General features: G+C 61.6%; 4 protein-coding genes across 18 annotated transcripts in view; 2 read left to right on the top strand and 2 right to left on the bottom strand.

The window, feature by feature from the left end:
- Nucleotides 1-2,170: 2,170 nt before the first annotated feature.
- Nucleotides 2,171-5,091, top strand: FBXO46 (F-box protein 46). 2 transcript variants are annotated; one of them, XM_054052875.1, is made up of 2 exons: nucleotides 2,171-2,271; nucleotides 3,105-5,091. In XM_054052875.1, exon 2 carries the CDS (start codon nucleotides 3,162-3,164, stop codon nucleotides 5,022-5,024), a length of 1,863 nt encoding a protein of 620 aa, XP_053908850.1. In that variant the 5' UTR covers nucleotides 2,171-2,271; nucleotides 3,105-3,161; the 3' UTR covers nucleotides 5,025-5,091. The 2 variants fall into 2 exon arrangements, with proteins under 2 accessions (XP_053908850.1, XP_053908851.1); XM_054052876.1 differs by lacking the exon at nucleotides 2,171-2,271 and adding an exon at nucleotides 2,904-3,007.
- Nucleotides 5,092-8,316: 3,225 nt separating this feature from the next.
- Nucleotides 8,317-13,316, top strand: QPCTL (glutaminyl-peptide cyclotransferase like). Of its 14 annotated transcripts, none has more exons than XM_054052924.1 (7): nucleotides 8,317-8,571; nucleotides 9,663-9,812; nucleotides 9,903-10,190; nucleotides 10,281-10,433; nucleotides 10,557-10,679; nucleotides 10,917-11,033; nucleotides 12,810-13,316. In XM_054052924.1, the coding sequence occupies exons 1-7, from the start codon at nucleotides 8,347-8,349 to the stop codon at nucleotides 13,311-13,313; spliced, it is 1,560 nt and encodes a 519-aa protein (XP_053908899.1). In that variant the 5' UTR covers nucleotides 8,317-8,346; the 3' UTR covers nucleotides 13,314-13,316. The 14 variants fall into 14 exon arrangements, with proteins under 14 accessions (XP_053908899.1, XP_053908901.1, XP_053908902.1 ...); XM_054052926.1 differs by having other exon boundaries at nucleotides 10,917-11,046; nucleotides 12,810-13,093; XM_054052927.1 differs by having other exon boundaries at nucleotides 10,922-11,033; nucleotides 12,810-13,092.
- Nucleotides 13,317-13,346: 30 nt separating this feature from the next.
- LOC104057828 (RAC-beta serine/threonine-protein kinase) lies at nucleotides 13,347-24,345 on the bottom strand. The gene is made up of 14 exons (XM_054052933.1): nucleotides 23,604-24,345; nucleotides 23,322-23,456; nucleotides 21,252-21,380; nucleotides 21,022-21,133; nucleotides 20,121-20,274; nucleotides 19,827-19,958; nucleotides 19,469-19,534; nucleotides 18,742-18,810; nucleotides 18,259-18,381; nucleotides 17,892-18,020; nucleotides 14,737-14,951; nucleotides 14,539-14,626; nucleotides 14,342-14,444; nucleotides 13,347-14,074 (listed from the first exon to the last, which is right to left on the bottom strand). Exons 2-14 carry the CDS (start codon nucleotides 23,365-23,367, stop codon nucleotides 13,995-13,997), a joined length of 1,446 nt encoding a protein of 481 aa, XP_053908908.1. The 5' UTR covers nucleotides 23,368-23,456; nucleotides 23,604-24,345; the 3' UTR covers nucleotides 13,347-13,994.
- Nucleotides 23,422-25,279, bottom strand: part of CLPTM1 (CLPTM1 regulator of GABA type A receptor forward trafficking) — a 10,390-nt gene continuing 8,532 nt past the window's right edge. Inside the window, exon 12 of the mRNA XM_054052832.1 lies at nucleotides 23,422-23,456. Coding sequence (XP_053908807.1) covers nucleotides 23,422-23,456 — 35 coding nt within the window. The remainder of the gene's footprint in view (nucleotides 23,457-25,279) is intronic.

The following is a 25,279-nucleotide window of genomic DNA, read 5'->3' as shown; positions in this document are numbered from 1 at the left end:
TCCCCAATATCTTGGGAGGTAGGGGAGCTCGGGGGGTCCCCAATACCTTGGGATAGTGGGGGGGGTCCCCAATATATTGGGGGACTTGAGGGGTAGGGGGGGGGGTTAGGGGGGGTCCTAAATGCCTTGGGGTGCTGGGGGGGGGGGGGTGTCATGGGGACTCGAGGGGGGGTCTTCAGCACTTTGGGGTGCTGGGGAGGGGGGGGGGGTGGGATTGCGGGGGTGTCACCAGCTTTGTACCCCAAAGAAACACGTGGCGCTGACGAGTGGCTGATATGGAATTGACTGGGAGGGCACTGGGGGAGCACTGGGAGGGGTACTGGGAGGCACTGGGGGGCACTGGGGGGCACTGAGTGTGCACGGGGGGGGCTCTGGAGGGCACTGGGAGGCACTGGGGGGCACTGGGGGGCACTGAGTGTGCACGGGGGGGGGCTCTGGAGGGCACTGGGAGGCACTGGGAGGCACTGGGGGGCACTGGGAAGCACTGAGTGTGCATGGAGGGGGGCTCTGGAGGGCACTGGGAGGCACTGGGGGGCACTGGGAGGCACTGGGGGGCACTGGGGGGCACTGAGTGTGCATGGAGGGGGGCTCTGGAGGGCACTGGGAGGCACTGGGAGGCACTGGGGGGCACTGGGGGGCACTGAGTGTGCACGGAGGGGGCTCTGGAGGGCACTGGGAGGCACTGGGGGGCACTGGGGGGCACTGAGTGTGCACGGAGGGGGGCTCTGGAGGGCACTGGGAGGCACTGGGAGGCACTGGGAGGCACTGGGAGGCACTGAGTGTGCACGGAGGGGGGCGCTGGAGGGCACTGGGAGGCACTGGGGGGCACTGGGAGGCACTGAGTGTGCACGGGGGGGGCACTGGGAGGCACTGAGTGTGCACGGAGGGGGGCTCTGGAGGGCACTGGGAGGCACTGGGGGGGACTGGGAGGCACTGGGAGGCACTGGGAGGCACTGGGGGGGACTGGGAGGCACTGGGAGGCACTGGGGGGCACTGGGAGGCACTGGGGGGGACTGGGAGGCACTGGGAGGCACTGGGGGGCACTGAGTGTGCACGGGGGGGGCTCTGGAGGGCACTGGGGGGCACTGGGGGGCACTGGGAGGCACTGGGAGGCACTGAGTGTGCACGGAGGGGGGCGCTGGAGGGCACTGGGAGGCACTGGGGGGTACTGGGAGGCACTGGGGGGCACTGAGTGTGCACGGAGGGGGGCTCTGGAGGGCACTGGGAGGCACTGGGGGGCACTGGGGGGCACTGAGTGTGCACGGAGGGGGGCTCTGGAGGGCACTGGGAGGCACTGGGGGGCACTGGAGGGCACTGAGTGTGCATGGAGGGGGGCTCTGGAGGGCACTGGGAGGCACTGGGAGGCACTGGGGGGCACTGGGAGGCACTGGGGGCACTGAGTGTGCACGGGGGGGGCACTGGGGGGCACTGGGAGGCACTGGGGGGCACTGGGGGGCACTGAGTGTGCACGGGGGGGGACACTGGGGGGCACTGGGAGGCACTGGGAGGCACTGGGGGGCACTGGGGGGCACTGGGGGGCACTGGGAGGCACTGGGAGGGCACTGGGGGGCACTGGGGGGCACTGAGTGTGCACGGGGGGGGCTCTGGAGGGCACTGGGAGGCACTGGGGGGCACTGGGAGGCACTGGGGGGCACTGAGTGTGCACGGAGGGGGGCTCTGGAGGGCACTGGGAGGCACTGGGGGGCACTGGGGGGCACTGGGAGGCACTGGGGGGCACTGGGAGGCACTGGGAGGGCACTGGGGGGCACTGGGGGGCACTGAGTGTGCACGGGGGGGGCTCTGGAGGGCACTGGGAGGCACTGGGGGGCACTGGGAGGCACTGGGGGCACTGAGTGTGCACGGGGGGGGACACTGGGGGGCACTGGGAGGCACTGGGAGGCACTGGGGGGCACTGGGAGGCACTGGGAGGCACTGGGAGGCACTGGGAGGCACTGGGGGGCACTGGGAGGCACTGGGGGCACTGAGTGTGCACGGGGGGGGACACTGGGGGGCACTGGGAGGCACTGGGGGGCACTGGGAGGCACTGGGAGGCACAAGAGGACCCTGGATGGGCACGTGGGACACTGGAGAGGACGGGGCGGTCTAATTCGGCCTTATGCGCATGCGTAGAGGCCGTACATGCGCAATACGGACTACAGCTCCCGGCAGCCCCCGCGCGGCGCATGCGCAAAGCTCGTCGTTTGAGCGCAGGCGCCGGGCATCCCGGAAGCGGCGCGGAGAGGCGGAGCGGCCTCGCCCGGCACCTGCCCGGTGAGCGGGGGAGGGGCGGCGGCGCCGGGCGGGGCCGGGACCGCGTGGAGAGGGGAAGCGGGGGGGGACACACGCGGTGTGCGTGCGGGGCAGGGCGGTGCCGCGTGGGCGGGCGTGGCGGGAGCCGCGGGGCCGGTGCTGGGTAACGGGCGCGGGGGCTGAGGCGGGGGCTTCGTGCGGCCCCGGAACCGGTGTCTCCCACTCGGTAAGGGCCTGGCGGGTGGGGGGGGGCCGGCCTCGCCTCGCTCATACTGCCATCGCCCCCCCCCCCCCATCCGCCATGCCCGTACTGGCCGCCCCCCCCCCCCGCGTTGGCCACGCGTGACCGCGCCGGTCCCCCCCCCCCCGCGTACTCGGTGCGCGCGACCACGCCCCCTCCTCCGTAAGCCGCGCCCCTTTGACCGCCCCCACCGCACTGCCGCCATCCATATATGGGCACGGCTTGAGCGCCGCGCCCTGATTGGCCGCTGCCTGTGCCGCGCGGGGCCCTGTCAGCGAGCGGCTGCCCTTAAAAGGGCGGGGCGGTGCGAGCCGCGCGGGGGTCTCGCTCCGCCCCCTCCCTGGCCGCTTTAAGGGCCGGGCCCGCCTGCGGGGCGCGGTCAATGAGAAGCGGGCGGCTGGAAAGCGGGCTGGTGGGGGCGGGGCTTAGGGGGGGGAGCGACGCAGTGGGCGGGGCGGTCCTAGTGCCCACCCCGTGCTACGAGTGCGGCCCACTGACGGTAGTGGGCACGGGCAGGTAACGGCTCCGTTAACACCCACAGAGCCTCATAGCGGCCCTGGTAACCCCCCAGTGTCCTCAGCAGCCCCGTTAACACTTCTTTCTCTCCTGCCAGGCTTGGGGGCGGGCAGCCCAACGGTGACGGCGGTGCCAGCGGTGCCATGCTGCCCTGATGGAGCCCAACGCCTTTCCTCAGCTCCAGCTTTGGTGCCCGCGGCCCTTCGGAACGTATTCCCAGAACAAACCATGTCCCGCTCCCGCCTCTACCAAGAAACCGTTCTCCTGCCGTCCTACGGAAGAGCCTACCGGAGCCCAGGCTCCCTCCGAGAACACGCCGCCGGCTCCCACCGATGCCGCTCCGGCTCCGCCGGCGTCGGCGGAGGAAGGCCGGGTGCTGCTGGACACGTGGTACGTCATCAAACCGGGCAACACCAAGGAGAAAGTGGCTTTCTTCGTCGCCCACCAATGTGGCGGTGGCACCGGTGGCATCGGCGCTCCCGGCAGCCGCGCCAACACCATGAAGGTAAAGGGCAACTGGGGCAGCGATAGCTCGAAAGCGAAGCGGCGCCGGCGCTGCCATGATCCCGCTAAGGCCAAAGCGACCCCAGCGTGGGCTACCGGGAACCGGGACCCGGCTTACCCGCTTTCCGGTGAGTTGGCTGCTACTGCCGGTGAAGGCCCGGACTTGCTGTCGGTGGCGGAGATGGTGGCGTTGGTGGAACAGAGGACGGCGTTGGCGTTGCAGAGCTTCCCCCGGCCTTGCGGCGCTCCTGCTGCTCCCATTGTCTTCGTGGAGGCAGCTGGCGGGGAAACCAAAGCGCCGAGCGGTTCCGATTGCAACCGCGTGGCCGAAGCTGTTGCTCACTTCGAATCCCGGCAGCGGGAACACGGCACCGCGAGACCTAACGGTATGTGCCGTCCGGGTGCCGAATGCGCCGCCACGACTGCCGCGGCATCATCGGTGCCGGGTCCTGGTGAAGTACGTATTGCATTCCGTATCTCCAGCAGCCGCGAGACCCGCGCCGGAGCTGCCGCGGCCGAACCGGGAAGCGTTGGACGTCCTAATTGCGTCTTTATGAACTGCGGGCCGGCAAACGGTGGCGGCGGTACCGGTGGCGGCCGCGCTAAGGATAAGATCACCTGTGACCTCTACCAACTGATCAGCCCTTCCCGGGATGCTCTTCCCAACAACGTGGAATTCCTCTTGGCCGCTGCCGGCTCCAAGGGGGACACGGATGGCTCCGATATGGATACGGGGTGCGGCGAGGGGTCGGCGTCCGCCGTTAAAGCGGAGATGATGGGTGAGGGAAATAGCGAGGGCTCATCCGGAAGGGATTGCGCTTCGGGTTTCCACGTCGACGTGGTTGTAACGGGGGTGGTGGACCAATGCGTCTTCTTCGGTAAGGACAGCGCTAAGAAGATGAAGGAGGAAACGGTGCGGCTCCCGGCGGCGCAGGAGGAGCCGCCGCCACCGGGGCAGCTTTTCCTCCTCCCTATCCCTGAGGAGCCGGCGGCGGCGGCGGCGGCGGAGGACGCGGAAAGCGGTGAGGAAGCGTCGGCTGTTAGCGATCCTTCTCTTTGCCGGTTGTACCGCCACGTATCCCACGATTTTTTGGAGATCCGGTTTAAAATCCAACGGCTGTTGGAACCGCGACAGTATATGCTTCTCCTTCCGGAGCACGTCATGGTGAAAATCTTCAGCTATTTACCCACCCACGCTTTAGCCGCTCTGAAATGTTCCTGCCATTACTTCAAATCCATCATCGAAACCTTCGGAGTTCAGGCGACGGATTCCCGTTGGAATCGCGACCCTTTATATCGCGACGATCCCTGTAAGCAGTGTAAGAAGCACTACGAGAAAGGCGACGTCTCGTTGTGCCGGTGGCATCCCAAACCTTATCACCACGATTTGCCTTACGGGCGATCCTATTGGATGTGCTGCCGGAGAGCGGATAAGGAAGCGCCGGGATGTAGGGTGGGATTGCACGATAACAATTGGGTGCATCCGGCGACGCGGCGCGACGACGGGAGGTGAAAAAAAAGATGGGGGGACGGACGTAAAGCGGCGTGGACGGTGGCGGCCGATCTTGGGGACAAAAAGACTTTTGGGGGGGAATGGGGTGGGAGAAAAGGGGGTTTTGTGGCGGAGGTTGGAAAAAGGATGGAAAAAAAGAAACCCAACGGAGGTTAAATTCCAACGTTTGGAAGGGGGAAAATAGGAGGGAAGTGAATGGGGGTGAAGCGAAAGGGGGGCGGTGGGGCCGTCTCGAGGGTGGTGTCATAAAGGGTGGTGGCCACATGGGGGGGGATGGTGGCCCTGTGAAAGGTGTTGGCCCTTGGGAGGGGGTGGTGGCCCTGGGGAGGGAGGCGGTGGCCCCGGGGAAGGGGGTGGTGGCCCAATGCAGGATGGCGGTGGCCCTGTGGAAGGGGATGGTGGCCCAATGCAGGATGGTGGTGGCCCCGTGGAAGGGGATGGTGGCCCAGTGCAGGATGGCGGTGGCCCCGTGGAAGGGGATGGTGGCCCAATGCAGGATGGCGGTGGCCCCGTGGAAGGGGATGGTGGCCCAATGCAGGGTGGTGGTGGCCCCGTGGAGGGAGGCGGTGGCCCCATGGAAGGGGATGGTGGCCCAATGCAGGGTGGTGGTGGCCCCGTGGAAGGGAATGGTGGCCCAATGCAGGATGGTGGTGGCCCCATGGAAGGGGATGGTGGCCCAGTGCAGGATGGTGGTGGCCCCGTGGAAGGGGATGGTGGCCCAGTGCAGGATGGCGGTGGCCCTGTGGAAGGGGATGGTGGCCCAATGCAGGGTGGTGGTGGCCCTGTGGAAGGGGATGGTGGCCCAATGCAGGATAGTGGTGGCCCCGTGGAAGGGGATGGAGGCCCAATGCAGGATAGTGGTGGCCCCGTGGAAGGGGGTGGTGGCCCAATGCAGGATGGTGGTGGCCCTGTGGAAGGGAATGGTGGCCCAATGCAGGATAGTGGTGGCCCCGTGGAAGGGGACGGTGGCCCAATGCAGGGTGGTGGTGGCCCCGTGGAAGGGGGTGGTGGCCCAATGCAGGATGGCGGTGGCCCCGTGGAAGGGGGTGGTGGCCCAATGCAGGATGGCGGTGGCCCTGTGGAAGGGGATGGTGGCCCAATGCAGGATGGCGGTGGCCCCGTGGAAGGTGTTGGTGGCCCAATGCAGGATGGTGGTGGCCCTGTGGAAGGGGATGGTGGCCCAATGCAGAATGGTGGTGGCCCCTTGGAAGGGGGTGGTGGCCCAATGCAGGATGGTGGTGGCCCCGTGGAAGGGGATGGTGGCCCAATGCAGGATGGTGGTGGCCCCGTGGAAGGGAATGGTGGCCCAATGCAGGATGGTGGTGGCCCCATGGAAGGGGATGGTGGCCCAATGCAGGATGGTGGCCCAATGCAGGATGGCGGTGGCCCTGTGGAAGGGGATGGTGGCCCAATGCAGGATGGTGGTGGCCCCGTGGAAGGGGATGGTGGCCCAATGCAGGATGGCGGTGGCCCTGTGGAAGGGGATGGTGGCCCAATGCAGGATGGTGGTGGCCCAATGCAGGGTGGTGGTGGCCCCGTGGAAGGGAATGGTGGCCCAATGCAGGATGGTGGTGGCCCCGTGGAAGGGGATGGTGGCCCAATGCAGGATGGTGGTGGCCCCGTGGAAGGGAATGGTGGCCCAATGCAGGATGGTGGTGGCCCCATGGAAGGGGATGGTGGCCCAATGCAGGATGGTGGCCCAATGCAGGATGGCGGTGGCCCTGTGGAAGGGGATGGTGGCCCAATGCAGGATGGTGGTGGCCCCGTGGAAGGGGATGGTGGCCCAATGCAGGATGGCGGTGGCCCTGTGGAAGGGGATGGTGGCCCAATGCAGGATGGCGGTGGCCCCGTGGAAGGGGATGGTGGCCCAATGCAGGATGGTGGTGGCCCCGTGGAAGGGAATGGTGGCCCAATGCAGGATGGTGGTGGCCCTATGGAAGGGGATGGTGGCCCAATGCAGGATGGCGGTGGCCCCGTGGAAGGGGATGGTGGCCCAATGCAGGATGGTGGTGGCCCCGTGGAAGGGGATGGTGGCCCAATGCAGGATGGCGGTGGCCCTATGGAAGGGGATGGTGGCCCAATGCAGGATGGCGGTGGCCCCGTGGAAGGGGATGGTGGCCCAATGCAGGATAGTGGTGGCCCCGTGGAAGGGGATGGTGGCCCAATGCAGGATGGTGGTGGCCCTGTGGAAGGGGATGGTGGCCCAATGCAGGATAGTGGTGGCCCCGTGGAAGGGGATGGTGGCCCAATGCAGGATGGTGGTGGCCCCATGGAAGGGGATGGTGGCCCAATGCAGGATGGTGGTGGCCCCGTGGAAGGGGGTGGTGGCCCTATGGAAGGGGATGGTGGCCCAATGCAGGATGGTGGTGGCCCTGTGGAAGGGGATGGTGGCCCAATGCAGGATGGTGGTGGCCCAATGCAGGATGGCGGTGGCCCGGTGGAAGGGGATGGTGGCCCAATGCAGGGTGGTGGTGGCCCCATGGAAGGGGATGGTGGCCCAATGCAGGATGGTGGTGGCCCCGTGGAAGGGGATGGTGGCCCTGTGGAGGGAGGCGGTGGCCCCGTGGAAGGGGATGGTGGCCCAGTGCAGGATGGTGGTGGCCCCATGGAAGGGGATGGTGGCCCAATGCAGGATGGTGGTGGCCCCATGGAAGGGGATGGTGGCCCAGTGCAGGATGGTGGTGGCCCCATGGAAGGGGATGGTGGCCCAGTGCAGGATGGTGGTGGCCCCGTGGAAGGGGATGGTGGCCCAATGCAGGATGGTGGTGGCCCCGTGGAAGGGGATGGTGGCCCAGTGCAGGATGGTGGTGGCCCCGTGGAAGGGGATGGTGGCCCAGTGCAGGGTGGTGGTGGCCCGGTGGAGGGGGGGTAGTGGCCCTGTGGAAGGTGAAATTGGCCCTATAGAAGTGGGGGGGTGGTGGCCTTCCTGGTGCTCCGCCTCTTTATGAGAGGCCACGCCCTCTAAAAGCCATGCTCGCCGTGAGGCCACGCCCCCTTGCCCCCGTTGGCTCCGCCCTTTCCCAGGCCACGCCCCTTCTCACCGCCCTTTCTGGCGAGGCCACGCCCCCCGCGTCCCTGCAGGCCCGAGCACTTTCCTATCAGGCCACGCCCCCCGACGCACCACGTCCTTTCTGGCGAGGCCACGCCCCTCGCGCACCCGCCATGCACAACGGTCTCGAGCTTCAAACCCCGCCCCTCCTTCAGGCCACGCCCCCACGGACTGCGCCCTCACCTCAGGCCACGCCCCCAAGCTCCCTTTATGGTCAGGCCACGCCCCCTGTCAGACCACGCCCCCTCCCGTCAAGCGCGCACCGCCTCCGCCATGCGGAAGGGTCCCGGCGGTTCCCGCCGCCCCCGGGCCGCGGGTTCGGGTCTCGGTGCCGCCATCATCGCCACCGCTCCGCCAGGACCGGGCCCGACATTAGGATTATGGCTCCGGGCTCGGCTTCGCCGTTTCCCCCGGGCTCCGGGCCCGGTCCTGGCGTTCGCAGCCGCCGCCGCGCTGCTCTACCTCGCCTGGCCCAGCGGGGAACCGGGAACGGCACCGGTGAGGGGGGGGTACCGGTGAGGGGGGGGGACCCCAACCCCCTGCAGGCACCCAGACCCCAATATCGCCCCCCCCCCCCGACACCCCCAAACCGAAATCCCGTCGAGATCCCCCAATTTCCCCCCCCCAGACCGCCTCCAGACACCCCCAAACCCCCCTGTAGGACCCTAAACCCCCGGGGGGACCCCCAAACCCCCTCCCACCCCTCCTGTGGATGAACCCAAATCCCTTCCAGACACCCCCAAACCCCCCTGTAGGACCCTAAACCGCCGGGGGGACCCCCAAACCCCCTCCCACTCCCCTGTGGATGAACCCAAATCCCTTCCAGACACCCCCAAACCCCCCTGTAGGACCCTAAACCTCTTCCAAACACCTCCAAACCGCCTGGGGGAACCCCAAAACCCCTCCCACTCCCCTGTGGATGAACCCAGACACCCCCAAACCCCCCTTGAGGGACCCTCTCGCCCCCCCCCAGACACACCCCGTTCCCCCCAACACTCCCTCATCACCCCTGAACCCCCCTGAGGGTCTCCCGACCCCCCCAATTCCCTCCCCCAACACTCCCAAATCGCCTCCAGACACCCCCAAACCCCCCTGTAGGACCCTAAACCGCCGGGGGGACCCCCAAACCCCCTCCCACCCCCCCTGTGGATGAACCCAAATCCCTTCCAGACACCCCCAAACCCCCCTGTAGGACCCTAAACCGCCGGGGGGACCCCCAAACCCCCTCCCACCCAACTGTGGATGAACCCAAATCCCTTCCAGACACCCCCAAACCCCCCTGAGGGACCCTCTCGTACCCCCCCAGACACACTCCGTTCCCCCCAACACCCCCTTATCAGCCCTGAACCCCCCTGAGGGGCTCCCTCCCCCCTCCAGACACCCCCAATTCTCTCCCCCAACACTCCCAAATCCCCTCCAGACACCCCCAAACCCCCCTGTAGGACCCTAAACCGCCGGGGGGACCCCCAAACCCCCTCTCACCCCTCCTGCGGATGAACCCAAATCCCTTCCAGACACCCCCAAACCCCCAATTCCCCCCCCAGGGAGGCCCCTAAACCCCTCAAATACTGACACCCACCCCCCCCCAGACCCCCCAGACCCCCCTAAATGCCCGTTCGGAGGTTTCGCTGCGAGCGTTATTGGCGCCTCTGAACCCCAACCGTCTGCGGGATCGATTCCTCCGTCCCCTCCTGCACGAACGGATACCGGGAGGGTCTGGGAGCCGCGCTGCACGCCAGGTAACGGGGTTCGGGGGGTCCCCCCAACCTTAGCGTGTACCCCTGGGGTACAACCAAGCCTTTAATGGGGGTCCCCCCCCCATCCTCCAGCACATCGCGGAGTGCCTGAGCGCCCTGCGAGCCGCGTGGCACCTGGAATTCGACGCCTTCCAAACGGCGACGCCGCGCGGGCCGGTGACTTTCACCAACGTGGTAGCCACGGTAGCCCCCGCCGCTCCGTATCGCCTCGTCCTCGCTTGCCATTACGACACCAAAGCGTTGACGTCGGAGCGCGGCCACCGAGTTTTTGTCGGGGCTACCGATTCCGCCGTCCCTTGCGCTCTTCTGCTCGAGTTGGCCGCCGTCCTCGATCGACCGCTGCGACGCGCTAAGGACGCGGTGGGTGATTGCGGGGGGACACAAAACCCCCCCCCCCAAGGGATGCTTGGATCCCCCCCACTTTGGGGATGCTCTGAACCCCCCAAACAGGGCGCGGAGGTGACGCTACAGTTGCTCTTCTTGGATGGAGAAGAAGCCTTCGAGGAATGGAGCCCTCAAGATTCCCTCTACGGCGCTCGGCATTTGGCGGCGCGGATGGAAAACGCTCGGCACGGCCCTGGCGGTACCCAACTCGGCGCTATGGTGAGTTCAGGGTGGTGTATAAAGGGGGTTTGGGGGTACCCTAAGGGGTGGGGGGTGATGGTGGCGGGGGAAGGTTTGGGGACACTGAGGTTATGGTGTCCCTTCACGGTGATGTCCCTTCAGCGGTTGTTGGTGTTGATGGACCTGTTGGGCGCGCGACTCCCCGCCATCCACAGCCATTTCTCCCGCACCCATCGGTGGTTCCTGCGCTTCGTCGCCATCGGTGGGACATGGGGACGCGGGAAGGTGGGGACGGGGACACCGCGGGGGGCATCTAAGGGGACAAAAAGGATGGGGATGGGTTGGGATGGGTTGGGATACAGAGCGGAGAACGCGGATGGAGGACAAAGAGACGGCGCTGGGGGACAAAGGGATGGGGACAAAGGGGTGAGGATGGGGACAAAGGGGTGAGGATGGGGACAAAGGGGTGAGGATGGGACAGGAGAGGTGACAGAGGGCTCTGTCCCTGTGTCCCCAACGCAGAGCAGCAGCTGCGGCACCTGGGACTTCTCCACGCTGCACCCCAAGATCCCCCTTTCTTCCGCCTCGGCCCAGCGCCGGGTCCCGTCGAGGACGACCACGTCCCCTTCCTCCAACGAGGTGACATCCGCAGGTCCTCGGGAATGCTTTGTCCCCTCGGAGTTGCTCCGTTGGGCTCAGATCCCGGTGGGACACGTGTCCTCGGAGCAGGAGTTGCTCCGTTGGGCTCAGATCCCGGTGGGACACGTGTCCTCGGAGCAGGAGTTGCTCCGTTGGGCTCAGATCCCGGTGGGACACGTGTCCTCAGAGCAGGAGTTGCTCCGTTGGGCTCAGATCCCGGTGGGACACGTGTCCTCGGAGCAGGAGTTGCTCCGTTGGGCTCAGATCCTGGTGGGACACGTGTCCTCGGAGCAGGAGTTGCTCCGTTGGGCTCAGATCCCGGTGGGACACGTGTCCTCGGAGCAGGAGTTGCTCCGTGTTGGGCTCAGATCCCGGTGGGACACGTGTCCTCGGAGCAGGAGTTGCTCCATCGGGCTCAGATCCTGGTGGGACACGTGTCCTCGGAGCAGGAGTTGCTCCGTCGGGCTCAGATCCCGGTGGGACACGTGTCCTCGGAGCAGGAGTTGCTCCGTTGGGCTCAGATCCCGGTGGGACACGTGTCCTCGGAGCAGGAGTTGCTCCGTTGAGCTCAGATCCCGGTGGGACACGTGTCCTCGGAGCAGGAGTTGCTCCGTTGGGCTCAGATCCCGGTGGGACACGTGTCCTCGGAGCAGGAGTTGCTCCGTTGGGCTCAGATCCCGGTGGGACACGTGTCCTCGGAGCAGGAGTTGCTCCGTTGGGCTCAGATCCTGGTGGGACACGTGTCCTCGGAGCAGGAGTTGCTCCGTGTTGGGCTCAGATCCCGGTGGGACACGTGTCCTCGGAGCAGGAGTTGCTCCGTGTTGAGCTCAGATCCCGGTGGGACACGTGTCCTCGGAGCAGGAGTTGCTCCGTGTTGGGCTCAGATCCCGGTGGGACACGTGTCCTTGGAGCAGGAGTTGCTCCGTTGGGTTCAGATCCCGGTGGGACACGTGTCCTCGGAGCAGGAGTTGCTCCGTCGAGCTCAGATCCCGGTGGGACACGTGTCCTCGGAGCAGGAGTTGCTCCGTTGGGCTCAGATCCCGGTGGGACACGTGTCCTCGGAGCAGGAGTTGCTCCGTTGGGTTCAGATCCCGGTGGGACACGTGTCCTCGGAGCAGGAGTTGCTCCGTCGGGCTCAGATCCCGGTGGGACACGCGTCCTCGGAGCAGGAGTTGCTCCGTTGGGCTCAGATCCCGGTGGGACACGTGTCCTCGGAGCAGGAGTTGCTCCGTTGGGCTCAGATCCCGGTGGGACACGTGTCCTCGGAGCAGGAGTTGCTCCGTGTTGGGCTCAGATCCCGGTGGGACACGTGTCCTCGGAGCAGGAGTTGCTCTGTGTTGGGCTCAGATCCCGGTGGGACACGTGTCCTCGGAGCAGGAGTTGCTCCGTTGGGTTCAGATCCCGGTGGGACACGTGTCCTCGGAGCAGGAGTTGCTCCGTTGGGCTCAGATCCCGGTGGGACACGTGTCCTCGGAGCAGGAGTTGCTCCGTTGAGCTCAGATCCCGGTGGGACACGTGTCCTCGGAGCAGGAGTTGCTCCGTTGGGCTCAGATCCCGGTGGGACACGTGTCCTCGGAGCAGGAGTTGCTCCGTTGGGCTCAGATCCCGGTGGGACACGTGTCCTCGGAGCAGGAGTTGCTCCGTTGGGCTCAGATCCCGGTGGGACACGTGTCCTCGGAGCAGGAGTTGCTCCGTGTTGGGCTCAGATCCCGGTGGGACACGTGTCCTCGGAGCAGGAGTTGCTCCGTTGGGCTCAAGATTCCTTGGCATTCGCAGGCGTTCCGGTGTTGCACCTCATCCCGACGCCTTTCCCGCCTGTGTGGCACACGCTGGAGGACACGGAAGCCAACTTGGATTTTCCCACCATCGAAGACCTCGGGAAGATCGTGGTGGCCTTCGTGGCTGAATTCCTACAGCTCTGAACCTCCCCTTTTCCCATTCCCAAATCCAAATCCTCCCAAAAAAAAAGAACAAATCCCCCGTTTTATTGCTTGTACCGTACAAATCCGGCGGGAGGAGGTCTCCTCCTTGCCCCGGCTCCCCTCTTTTTCCATGAATCCAACGGAATTTGGGCAACGAAGGAGGAAAAAGTGCCTTTTGGTCGCTTCTCCCTATGGGAAAAGGGATTACCAAACACCAAATTCCTACCTCCATCCCACAAATGCCAACGTCGGCGCTGCGCCGGGAGGCGTTGGCGGTGGTCGTGGTTGGATCCCATTGGATCCCGAAGCTCCCGAACGTCCATCCGGGTGCGGATCCATCGCCAGAAGGGAACCGTAACACCGATGGTGGTGGTCTTTTCCCACTCCAACGCTCTTCCGGCACCGGAGGTTATTGATTCCGGTGATGCTTCCAAGGATTCGGGGAGCCGCTACGCTCGGAATCACCGTAACTCCTGGTTTGAAAGCGTCGGAGAAGCCAAACTATTGCTTTGCAGATGGCGTTTTTCCTTCCGGCCTTTCGCTCCCCGGGGTTGAAGGGGCGGTTCGGTCCCTGCTCGTTCCATTGGTGGTTTCGGGGGGTCCTTTCCTGGTGTCCCCCCTTTTCCTCAGGGCACCTCCCGACTTCGCCGTGGGATTTATTTCCCCCCAAAGGATGTTCTTTCCCATCCGGGAGCAGAGATTTTCCCCGAGGTTGAACTTCCAGGGGATCCAAAACCATCGTTATTCTTTTTTTTGGAGAGGGGATAAAAAGCTGCGGAGCACTTAAAAAATTAATAATAATAATAATTAATAATTAATAATTAAGAATTCAAACCCAAAGCAGTCGGAAGGTGGAGGCACAAAGCGGTGCCGGAGAAAGAGCACTTGGGATGGGAATGGCTTCTGGAAGGCACCGTAGAGTCCCGCTTCGGTTGGGCAAAAAATTCCTCCACGAGCAAATCCCTAAATCCTCCCTCTTCCTCTTCCTCTTCCTCTTCCTCTTCCTCTTCCTCCTGGGAGGCCGAATCCTGCTCGCCGGTTACTCCCGTATGCTGGCCGAGTAGGAGAACTGGGGGAAGTGCGTCCGCTGGTCGTTATCCAAGGAGCCCATGTTGTCGTCTGGAAAAGCAGGAATGGTGGGAAAAGGTGAGGGAAGCACCGGAGAAGCCACCACGGTGTCTTCCTCCACTTCCTTCCCTCCCCGGAGATGCCACCAAAGCCACCCAAGATCTCCTTGGATTGGGATGAAATGGACCTCTGGGTCCAACTTGGGTCGGTTTCCATCCCGTTGGGTGATGGGAAAGAGGGATCCTGGAATCCCTCGGTTGGAAAAGACCTTGGAGGTCATGAAATCCACCCGGAAAGGGAAGAAAGGGAATCACTCACAGCGATCCGGAGGAGTGATGGTGATGGACTGAGCGGTGAACTCATCGTCGAAGTACCGCGTGTCGATCTCGGACGTCACTTGAGGCTTGAAAGGTGGGATGAGCTGATGGAAAACACCACGGATTGGCTCGCTGGAAGCGTGCCGAGAACCCCCCGAGGCCGCTCCTTCTCCCCCCTTCAAAGCATTCCCTTCCCACCTTCTTCTGGACCACCTCCTGCCAGTTGATGGGGGCGAAGAAGCGATGCTCCATCACCTCCTTAGCGTCGCTGGGACCTCCGCCGAGCCTGAAGGTATGGAAGATGATGGGTGTCCGGATGAAGATGGGGTGTCCGGATAAAGATGGGGTGTCCGGATCCATTGGAAGCACCGTAATCCCTCCCCAGCGGAGCCTCACCTCTGTTTGGGATCCTTCTTGAGTAGCCCGGCCAGTAGGGATTTGGCTTCGGGACTGAGGGTACGAGGGAAGCGGATGTCCTCCATGAGGATCAGCTCAAAGAGGCGCTCGTGGTCTTGGTTGTAGAAAGGCAAACGGCCGCACATCATCTCGTACATGACGACCCCAAGGCCCCACCAGTCCACGGCGCGGCCGTAGTCGTTGTCTTCCAAGACCTGGGAAAAAGATGGGAGAGGATGGCGTCAACGAGGCCCAAGAATCCCAGAATACTTTTGGGGTTAGAAGGGAACCTTGAAAGATCATTGGGTTCCAACCCCGCTGCCACGCGCGGGGGACATCGCACCAAAACCGATGTCCAACCTCCATCCAACCCCATCCTGACCACCTCCAGGGATGGGGCGGCCACCGCTTCCCTGGAGAACCTCTTTCAAGGTCTTCCCACTCCCTGGAGAACCTCTTCCAAGGTCTTCCCACTCCCAAGGTCTTCCCACTCCCTGGAGAACCTCTTCCAAGGTCTTCCCACTCCCTGGAGAACCTCTTCCAAGGTCTTCCCACTCCCTGGAGAACCTCTTCCAAGGTCTTCCCACTCCCAAGGTCTTCCCACTCCCTGGAGAACCTCTTCCAAGGTCTTCCCACTCCCTGGACAACCTCTTCCAAGGTCTTCCCGCTCCCTGGAGAACCTCTTCCAAGGTCTTCCCACTCCCTGGAGAACCTCTTCCAAGGTCTTCCCACTCCCTGGAGAACCTCTTCCAAGGTCTTCCCACTCCCTGGAGAACCTCTTCCAAGGTCTTCCCGCTCCCTGGAGAACCTCTTCCAAGGTCTTCCCACTCCCTGGAGAACCTCTTCCAAGGTCTTCCCACTCCCTGGAGAACCTCTTCCAAGAGGTCTTCCCACTCCCTGGAGAACCTCTTCCAAGGTCTTCCCACTCCCTGGAGAACCTCTTCCAAGAGGTCTTCCCACTCCCTGGAGAACCTCTTCCAAGGTCTTCCCACTCCCTGGAGAACCTCTTCCAAGGTCTTCCCACTCCCTGGAGAACCTCTTCCAAGGTCTTCCCACTCCCTGGAGAACCTCTTCCAAGGTCTTCCCGCTCCCTGGAGAACCTCTTCCAAGAGGTCTTCCCACTCCCTGGAGAACCTCTTCCAAGGTCTTCCCGCTCCCTGGAGAACCTCTTCCAAGGTCTTCCCACTCCCTGGAGAACCTCTTCCAAGGTCTTCCCACTCCCTGGACAACCTCTTCCAAGGTCTTCCCACTCCCTGGAGAACCTCTTCCAAGGTCTTCCCACTCCCTGGACAACCTCTTCCAAGGTCTTCCCGCTCCCTGGAGAACCTCTTCCAAGAGGTCTTCCCACTCCCTGGAGAACCCCTTCCAAGGTCTTCCCACTCCCTGGAGAACCTCTTCCAAGGTCTTCCCACTCCCTGGAGAACCTCTTCCAAGGTCTTCCCACTCCCTGGAGAACCTCTTCCAAGGTCTTTCCACTCCCTGGAGAACCTCTTCCAAGGTCTTCCCACCCTCAGAGGGAAGAAATTCCTCCTTACGTCCAATCTGCCCCTCTCCAGTTTGTAGCCATGGCCCTTCATCCCGGTGCTCCACACCTTTGTGAACGGCCCATCTCCGGCTTTCCCGGAGCTCCTTCCGGCACTGGAAGGTCACCCTAAGGTCTCCTCAGAGCCTTCTCCAGGCTGAACAACCCCAACTCTCTCAGTTTGTCCTCCTACGGGAGGTTCTCCAGCCCTGAGAATCCTTGTGGCCTCCTCCGAACCCATTCCAACAGCTCCGTCGCCTTCTTACGTTGAGGATTCCCGAACTGGAGATGATCCTCCAGGGAAGTTCTCCTGAGAGAGGGAAGAGAGGGGCAGAATCCCCTCCCTCCCTCCCTGCCGGCCACGCTGCTTTCATGGAATCCCCAGGTTGGAAAGGACCCATTGGATGGTGGAGTCCAACCATTCCCAACACTCCCTAAACCGTGGCCTTCAGCACTTCATCCACCGTTCCTTAAACACCTCCAGGGATGGCGACTCCACCACCTCCTTGGGCGGCTGTTCCGGTGCCCCATGGCTCTTTCCATGAAGGATTCTCCTGATGTCCAACCTGAACCTCTCCTGGTGGAGCTTCAGACCATTCCCTCTTATCCCGTCCTCATCCCTTGGGAGAAGAGCCCAACTCCCTCCTCTCCACACCCTCCTTTCAGGCAGTTGGAGAGAGCAATAAGGTCTCCTCCAGGCTCAACACCCCCAGGTCCCTCAGATGCTCCTCAGAAGATGTTCTCCAGCCCCTCAGCAGCTTCGTTGCTCTTCTCTGGACACCTCCAGAGCCTCAACGTCCTTCTTGTGGTGAGGGGCCCAGAACTGAACACAGCATTCGAGGTGCGGTCTCACCAGTGCCGAGTCCAGAGGGAGAATCACCTCCCTGGACCTTCTGGTGACCCCATTTCTGATCCAAGCCAAGATGCCGTTGGCCTTCTTGGCCACCTGGACACACCGTTGGCTCATGGTCAGTTGGATGTCAACCATCACCTCCAGGTCCTTCTCCTCCGTGCAGCTCTCCACTCTTCCCCCAGTCTGGAGCTGCACAGGGTTGTTGCGCCCCAAGCGCAGAACCCGGCGTTTGGCCTTGGTGAACCTCATCCATTGGTCTCATCCCATCCATCCACCCCGTTCCGATCCCTTCGGAGCCTCCCTACCCTCCAGCAGATCCTCCCAGCTCAGTGTCACCCACAAACGCTCTGAAGGTTCGGTTCCTGGGCTGTGAGCGCACGTCACCACCTCACGTTGAGGTTCTCCTCAAGGAGAACCCCCCAAGTCCTTCTCCTCAGGGTTTGGTCTCCATCCCATCACCCCCCCTGAGCTTGGATTGAAACCAGGGATGGCCCCACCGCTCCGGCTTTTCCAGGTCCCTCTGGATGCTCATCCCATCCTTCCAGTGTGACAACCGCACCACTCAGCTTTGACGGAATCTCCTAAATTCCTTAAGTTTTCCCATGATTCCGCTCTCCGTAACGCTGATGAGAACCAGGTAGGAACGTTGAGGTGGGAAACCCAACCTGGATACAACCCCAACATCCACGGAATCACCGCCATCCCGAGCTTTGGGAACAACGCCTACGGAACGCAACCCACGGGCCGGAAAATTCCTGCCTGGAAGAATGCTTTAAGTACCTCCGGAGCTAAATATTCCGGAGTACCGCAGAAGGTCTTCATGGTGGCTCCGTCGGTGATGCCTTCCTTGCAGAGTCCGAAGTCGGTGATTTTGATGTGACCGTCTTTGTCCAACATGAGGTTTTCCAGCTGGAAAAAGCGGAAAAAACGGGAGAAAAGATTTAACGCGGAGTACGGAAGCGGAGACGTTGCTTCCCGGAAAGCTCTACCGTATGGTTGGAATCTCCATCCTTTCCTACCCTCCCTTTGGAAATGTCGGCGTTGGCGAGCGGAGAGCATTCCAAGGTGATTCCAAGGGGTGTTGGAAGCAATTCCACATCCCAAGCATCACCCTGAGGAAGATGAAAAGTTACGGATGGGGCATTACCTTAATATCCCTGTACACCACATCCCGGGAATGCAGGTATTCCAGCGCCGAGACGATTTCCGCTCCGTAGAAACGGGCTCGGTCCTCCGTGAAGACGCGTTCTCTCGAGAGGTGGAAAAAAAGCTGAGGGAATGAGGGAGAAAAAAAAGAGGGAGTCATGGATTAAGAAGGGCTTCAAATCCTGAAGGAAAAGCCGAGTTAATCCCTGTCGGAATGCGTGTTCCGAACTCCTCGTCAAAACACCACCGGCGCAGCTCCGCTCCGGGGAAAACGCTGATGGGAAAAGGGATCGCACCATGGGCTGCGTTCCCATCGCGAGGGAAGGAGAAACCGTATGAGGGTGTACGGCAATGGGAAGCGGGAATGGCCGGAAAGGCCGTGGCTCCGGGAGGATGAGGAAAAGGAGGGTAATAGGGATTGTGTTTCCTCCTCCGGGAGGAAAAGAAGCTCTGGGAAGGGGGGAAATGAGGTCTTGGTTCGCACCTCTCCGCCGTTGGCGTATTCCATGACGAAGCAGAGGCGATCGTTGGTCTGAAAGGCGTATTTCAGTGCCTGGAAAAGGGGGGAAAAATGGGCTTGGAGAAGGGGCGGAGCTTCCGGAGGGGAAGGGGAAGGGGAAGGGGAAGGGGAAGGGGAAGGGGAAGGGGAGAAGGGAAGGGAAGGGAAGGGAAGGGAAGGGAAGGGAAGGGGAAGGGGAGGGGGAGATGGGAAGGGAAGGGAAGGGAAGGGGAGACGGGAAGGGGAGACGGGAAGGGGAGACGGGAAGGGGAGACGGGAAGGGGAGACGGGAAGACGAGACGGGAAGACGAGACGGGAAGACGGGAAGGCAAGACGGGAAGGGAAGGCGAGGCGGGAAGACAGGATGGGAAGGCGAGATGGGAAGACGGGAAGGGAAGACGGGAAGGGAAGGCGAGACAGGAAGAAGGAAAGGCGAGACGGGAAGGGAAGGCGAGACGGGAAGAAGGGAAGGCGAGACGGGAAGAAGGGAAGGCGAGACGGGAAGAAGGGAAGGAGAGACGGGAAGAAGGGAAGGCGAGACGGGAAGGGAAGGCGAGGCGGGAAGACGGGAAGGCGAGACGGGAAGAAGGGAAGGCGAGACGGGATGGGAAGGCAATACGGGAAGAAGGGAAGGCAAAAGGGAAAAGGCAAACGGGAAGACGGGAAGGGTGTTTCCGGGGCTTCCCCGTGCTCTGCCGGCAGCCGCACTCACGGTGAGGAAGGGGTGCCGGGTGTTCTGCAGCACCCGGCTCTCCGTAACGGTGTGCGCCACCTCGTCCTGCAAAGAGAAAAGGGAATTAACCACCGGTTATCCCTGGATATCAGATCCGGATATCAACGGTGCCAACTATTCCCAGGGAAAAAGACAGGAAGGGAAGCTCCGAACGCCAACTCTGCCTCGTTTTCATCCCTGCGGGACGAAGCGTTCGCTCCGGGGTTTGGAATAAGGGCAATTCCGGGTATTTAGGGATTCACCAGGCTGGACCAGATGACCTTTGAGGGTCCGTCGTGACACAAAGTTATTCCGCGATCCCTCTTAAGCCCCAGCGGCTCTTCCCCTCGGCACCTACTTTGGCGATGATGACCTCTTTCCGTAGGATTTTCATGGCGTAATAGCGGCCAGTGGCCTTTTCCCGCACCAGGATGACTTTGCCGAAGGTGCCTTTTCCCAGGAGCTTCAGGTAATCGAAGTCGTTCATGGTCTGGGGAGGAACAGAGAGGTGGAAGCGAGAATCCGCGGCGCGGACGGATACCACCTGGGAGCCGTTTCACCCACGGTTCTCTCGGTGACGCCGTTCACCGCGAGGATGAGGGTTTATTCCCATCACTCAGCGATCCCAATCGGCCCCAATCCTTCAACTTACAGCCTTGGCGCGGGTTTTGCCGACGGCCACTTCCATCTCCTCAGCGCCGGCGCCGTCGGTAGGAGATCCGCACTTGTAATCCATGGCGTCTCCTGGCGGTTCCTGGTTCTTCAGGCTGTTGGCTACCGTCTGGATGGCTCTCATCCACTCCTCCCTACGGAAAAAGGGGGAAAAAAAAGAGGGATTTGTGGCCCAACGATGGCTGAGAAGGTGGTGGGAGTCACAGCTGAGAGATTTCCGGGCTCTCCCGCGGTGAGGAACGCCACAACGGGAAAACTCTTTCCCGTTTCCACTCTTTATTGCCCAAAGCAGCGGAAAACACCCAAAATTGGGAAAAATCCACTCCAATTTCACGCACGAGACCCCAAAAATCCTCCTAAAAGGGGAAAATACAGGAATTGATGGTTTTAACTCAGTAAAAACTGAGAGAAAATCCGTCTTTTCGGGACCGCATCGCGGTGCAGAGGTCCTGCGGACGTCATCGCCAACGGATTTTGGGGGATAATAAATACCTTCGGTCAAAGCCCGTGGAGAGGCGCTTAAATTAAGGCAATTTGGGGGCTTTTTGGAGCCCTTTCCAAGGAATTTTTGAAGCTTTTGGGGGTAAAGGGTTGTTTAGAGAGTCGTTTCGGTGCAAATTCCTAAATAGAGGGAAAAAAATACAGCAGAAGAGGATAAAAACAGGGAAAAAAAAGGCAAAGTCTCAACGTAGGGAATCCTCCGGGTCCAAATTCTTAAATACAGGCGAAAAAAACCCAACAAAGGAGAAAAAAACAGGGAAAAAGAGGGGAAAAATCACTCCTGTGTGGAGTTATTCGAGTCCAGATTTCTAAATCCAGGGAAAAAACGGCAGCAGAGAAGGGAAAAAGTGGGGAAAAGGGCCCCAATCCCACGTTCCTACCGCTCTTCCGGAGAGTCGACGTGGAAGGTCCTCTCGATGACCGTCGTCCACTGCAAGCAGCGGATGACAAAGGTGTTGGGCCGAGGCCGCTCCGTCTTCATCAGTTGACACTCTGCGAAGGTCCCGAAGGGATTAAATGAAGATGGTTTGGGATTCCCAAAATTCCTCATTTTTTTCCCCGACGGCGGCAGGGATGGAGGGTAACTCTGGGCCCGCCAACGCCAACGTACCTGCCACGGAGAAGTTATTCAGTGGCGGCGAGCTTTGATCGCTGCTCTCCGGCCGCTCTTTGTAGCCGATGAAGGAACCATCGCTCTTCAGCAGGAAATAACGGGGCCGCCACGTTTTGATGTATTCCCCTGCGGAAAAGAAGGAATAAAGAGACGGTTCCGGATGGACCTCTTTACAGGGAAGGCTCCGTTTGCCGGGAGAGAAAATCCAGCAGCGAAAGGAATCTTTAGGAGAGGAAAAATGGAAGCAGACGCTTTGCTCCTCTGGTGGTTCCACGGAGGAGCTTTAGGGATGGGCCGAAAGGCGGTGGTTTGGCCCCCAAAAAAAAAGGGGGTCCAACATTCCGTGGTAGCACCAAAAGGATGGGAAGCAACTCCGGGTAAAGAGAGAGCGTCACAGGGAGGCTTCCGCCTCTCCAGCGCGGTTTGCTTGGAAGGAAGAGGAATCCCCAAAGGCGCCGGACGCAGGGATTCAGCGGGAGAATCGCTGTAATCACTCGATTATGGGATGGAGGAAAAGCTGTGGATGGAGTCTTCTTGGGCTTCAGGAAAACCTTTGGCACAGTTTCTCATTCCGCTTCAGAAACTGTCAACTTCCGGCCTGGATGGGACACACTCCTGGGTTGGAAAAGGATTGGATGGCCCAGAGAGTGGTGGTCAATGGAGTCAACTCCAGTTGGAGACCACTTCTAAGTGGGGTTCCTCAGGGCTCGGTGCTGGTCCAGCTCTGTTCAATGTCTTTATCAAGGATGAAGGCATTGAGTGCGCCCTCAGCGCGTTTGTGGGTGACACCGAGCTGGGAGGATCTGCTGGAGGGTAGGGAGGCTCCGAAGGGATCGGAACGGGGTGGATCCATGGGATGAGACCAATGGATGAGGTTCTACAAGGCCAAACGCCGGGTCCTGCGCTTGGGGTGCAACAACCCTGTGCAGCTCCAGACTGGGGGAAGAGTGGAGAGCTGCACGGAGGAGAAGGACCTGGAGGTGATGGTTGACATCCAACTGACCATGAGCCAACGGTGCGTCCGGGTGGCCAAGAAGGCCAACGGCATCTTGGCTTGTATCAGAAATGGGGTCACCAGAAGGTCCAGGGAGGGGATTCTCCCTCTGTACTCAGCACTGGTGAGACCGCACCTCGAGTACTGTGTTCAGTTCTGGACCCCTCACCACAAGAAGGACGTTGAGGCTCTGGAGGTGTCCAGAGAAGAGCAACGAAGCTGCTGAGGAGGTGGAGAACATCTTCTGAGGAGCATCTGAGGGACCTGGGGGTGTTGAGCCGTGAGGAGACCTTATTGCTCTCTCCAACTGCCTGAAAGGAGGGTGTGGAGAGGAGGGAGTTGGGCTCTTCTCCCAAGGGATGAGGACAGGATAAGAGGGAACGGTCTGAAGCTCCACCAGGAGAGGTTCAGGTTGGACATCAGGAGAATCCTTCATGGAAAGAGCCACGGGACACCGGAACATCTGCCCAGGGAGGTGGTGGAGTCGCCATCCCTGGAGGTGTTTAAGGAACGGTGGATGAAGTGCTGAAGGCCACGGTTTAGGGAGCGTTGGGAATGGTTGGACTCCACCATCCAACGGATCCTTTCCAACCTGGGGATTCCCGGAGAACGGCACCTGGAAGCAGGTGGCTTCCATGCCTCTTCCCTTTGGAAACCGCCCCTTAGTGAGAGGGGAAAAAGCGGAGCCACCTTCCAGGGGGGGACTAAAAATAACCCCCCCGGGGCCGCAGCTGCTCCGTTGCGGCGCCGTTCCCAACCTGCGGCTAAAAATAACGAGGGGTGCTTCGGCCAAACCGGGGGGGGCTCTCTCCCGGGAGCCATTGGGATCCGCTTCCCGCAATTCCCGGCGATCCAAACCGACGCTTCCAAAGGGGGAATTTCTTTGCAAACCAAAAAGGGGAAACGGTGGCAAAGCGACATCGCTACCGGGAGCAAAAGGAGGGGAAAGGTTTTGGGGTGCCCTGCGTTGCCTCGGGTGTTGTTTTGGGGTGACGGGAAGCGGAAAAGCCGTTTAGTGGGATAACGGAGGGGTCGTCTCCGAGATTCCCGGCTTTTAAGAGGCTGTTCCTCACCTCTTTTGTGCAGCCAACCTTCCTTGACCACCGCCACTTCGTTCATGGTGGGGCCGCGGGCGCGGAGCCCCTCTTTTCCGCCGTCGGATCCGGGAAGCGGTTAACGCCGGCGGCTGCCGGAGGAGTACGGATAACCTGGAAAAGGAAGAAAGAGACGCTTGAGGAACAGCGGCAACGCTTTCCAGGCTCTTCCGTTGCTTTCCGAGCATCCGCGCTCCGATTGAAAACTCCATCGCTCCACGTTTTCCGCCCCTTAAAAAAATTCCGCCAAAGTGGAAAAACCTGGAATTTTTATGACGGATGAGTTTGTCGGCGTCGTCCGTGGATCCAAGCGTTGAGGGGTTCAAAAGCCTCAGGAAGGGTTGGAAAAGTGGTGATGGGGGGAAACTGTGTCCCTTTGGAAAACAAAGGGCTAAAGGAAAACTTAACTCGGAGTCACCGGAATTCCCAGCGCTGAAATCTCCCACCTTAACTCGGAGTCACCGGAATTCCCAGCGGTGAAATTCCCACCTTAACTCGGAGTCACCGGAATTCCCAGCTCCGAAATTCCCACCTTAACTCGGAGTCACCGGAATTCCCAGCTCCGAAATCTCCCACCTTAACTCAGAGTCACCGGAATTCCCAGCGGTGAAATTCCCACCTTAACTCGGAGTCACCGGAATTCCCAGCTCCGAAATCTCCCACCTTAACTCGGAGTCACCGGAATTCCCAGCTCCGAAATCTCCCACCTTAACTCGGAGTCACCGGAATTCCCAGCGCTGAAATCTCCCACCTTAACTCGGAGTCACCGGAATTCCCAGCGCTGAAATCTCCCACCTTAACTCGGAGTCACTGGAATTCCCAGCTCCGAAATCTCCCACCTTAACTCGGAGTCACCGGAATTCCCAGCTCCGAAATCTCCCACCTTAACTCGGAGTCACCGGAATTCCCAGCTCCGAAATTCCCACCTTAACTCGGAGTCACCGGATGGAAAATCCCAGGAAAAATGAAACCCCCGACTTCCGAAAGGTAAAGCCAAAGGGGTTTTCCATCCAAAGCCACGCAAAAAAAGCCGGAGCGCTCCGAGGGATGAATTCCGGATGGAGCTCCGGATCCCTCGGCGTTAATCCCAAATGGCCCTCCTGGATCCCAGCAAAGCCCTTCCCAAATCCTCAGGGCCCCCCCAAATCCTGAGGGCCCCCCCAAATCCTGTTCAGCTCTGGCATAATCCCCACTCTTAGGGAAGAGGGGACCCCCCCAGAGGCCCACAAGGAGCCCCTCGACATACCAGGGCCCCCCAAAACCTACCAGCGATCCCCAAAGCCTAACAGGGCCCCCCAAAACCTTCCAGGCTCCCCCCAAAACCTACCAGCGACCCCCAAAGCCTAACAGGGCCCCCCAAAACCTTCCAGGCTCCCCCCAAAACCTACCAGCGACCCCCAAGCCTAACAGGGCCCCCCAAAACCTTCCAGGGCCCCCCAAAACCTTCCAGGCTCCCCCCAAAACCTACCAGCGACCCCCAAGCCTAACAGGGCCCCCCAAAACCTTCCAGGCTCCCCCCAAAACCTACCAGCGGCCCCCAAAGCCTAACAGGGCCCCCCAAAACCTTCCAGGCTCCCCCCAAAACCTACCAGCCCCCCCAAAGCCTAACAGGGCCCCCCAAAACCTTCCAGCGACCCCCAAGCCTAACAGGGCCCCCTAAAAACCTACCAGCGACCCCCAAGCCTAACAGGGGCCCCCAAAACCTTCCAGGCTCCCCCCAAAACCTACCAGCCCCCCCCAAGCCTAACAGGGCCCCCCAAAACCTTCCAGGCTCCCCCCAAAACCTACCAGCAACCCCCAAGCCTTCCAGGGCCCCCCAAAACCTTCCAGGCTCCCCCCAAAACCTACCAGCGGACCCCCAAAACCTTCCAGGGCCCCCCAAAACCTTCCAGGCTCCCCCCAAAACCTACCAGCGACCCCCAAGCCTAACAGGGCCC

Source organism: Cuculus canorus, chromosome 37 (genome assembly GCF_017976375.1).
Source record: "Cuculus canorus isolate bCucCan1 chromosome 37, bCucCan1.pri, whole genome shotgun sequence".
Classification (NCBI taxonomy): domain Eukaryota; kingdom Metazoa; phylum Chordata; class Aves; order Cuculiformes; family Cuculidae; genus Cuculus; species Cuculus canorus.
The sequence above is the reverse complement of the archived record's forward strand: the minus strand, read 5'-3'. Positions and strand labels throughout refer to the sequence as shown.

What these genes read in the sequence shown, in the direction of transcription:
- FBXO46 (XM_054052875.1), top strand. Translation starts at nt 3,162, where the DNA reads ATGGAGCCCAACGCCTTTCCTCAGCTCCAGCTTTGGTGCCCGCGGCCC.
- LOC104057828 (XM_054052933.1), bottom strand. Translation starts at nt 23,367, where the DNA reads ATGAACGAAGTGGCGGTGGTCAAGGAAGGTTGGCTGCACAAAAGAG. An exon ending in AGGTTGGCTGCACAAAAGAG is followed by an intron (nt 21,381 to 23,321) that starts GTGAGGAACAGC and finishes TCTTTTCCGCAG; the next exon opens with GGGAATACATCAAAACGTGG. An exon ending in AAGAAGGATCCCAAACAGAG is followed by an intron (nt 14,627 to 14,736) that starts GTGAGGCTCCGC and finishes CCATACCTTCAG; the next exon opens with GCTCGGCGGAGGTCCCAGCG.
- QPCTL (XM_054052919.1), top strand. Translation starts at nt 8,347, where the DNA reads ATGCGGAAGGGTCCCGGCGGTTCCCGCCGCCCCCGGGCCGCGGGTTCG. An exon ending in TGCGACGCGCTAAGGACGCG is followed by an intron (nt 10,191 to 10,280) that starts GTGGGTGATTGC and finishes CCCCCCAAACAG; the next exon opens with GGCGCGGAGGTGACGCTACA. An exon ending in GGACATGGGGACGCGGGAAG is followed by an intron (nt 10,680 to 10,916) that starts GTGGGGACGGGG and finishes TCCCCAACGCAG; the next exon opens with AGCAGCAGCTGCGGCACCTG.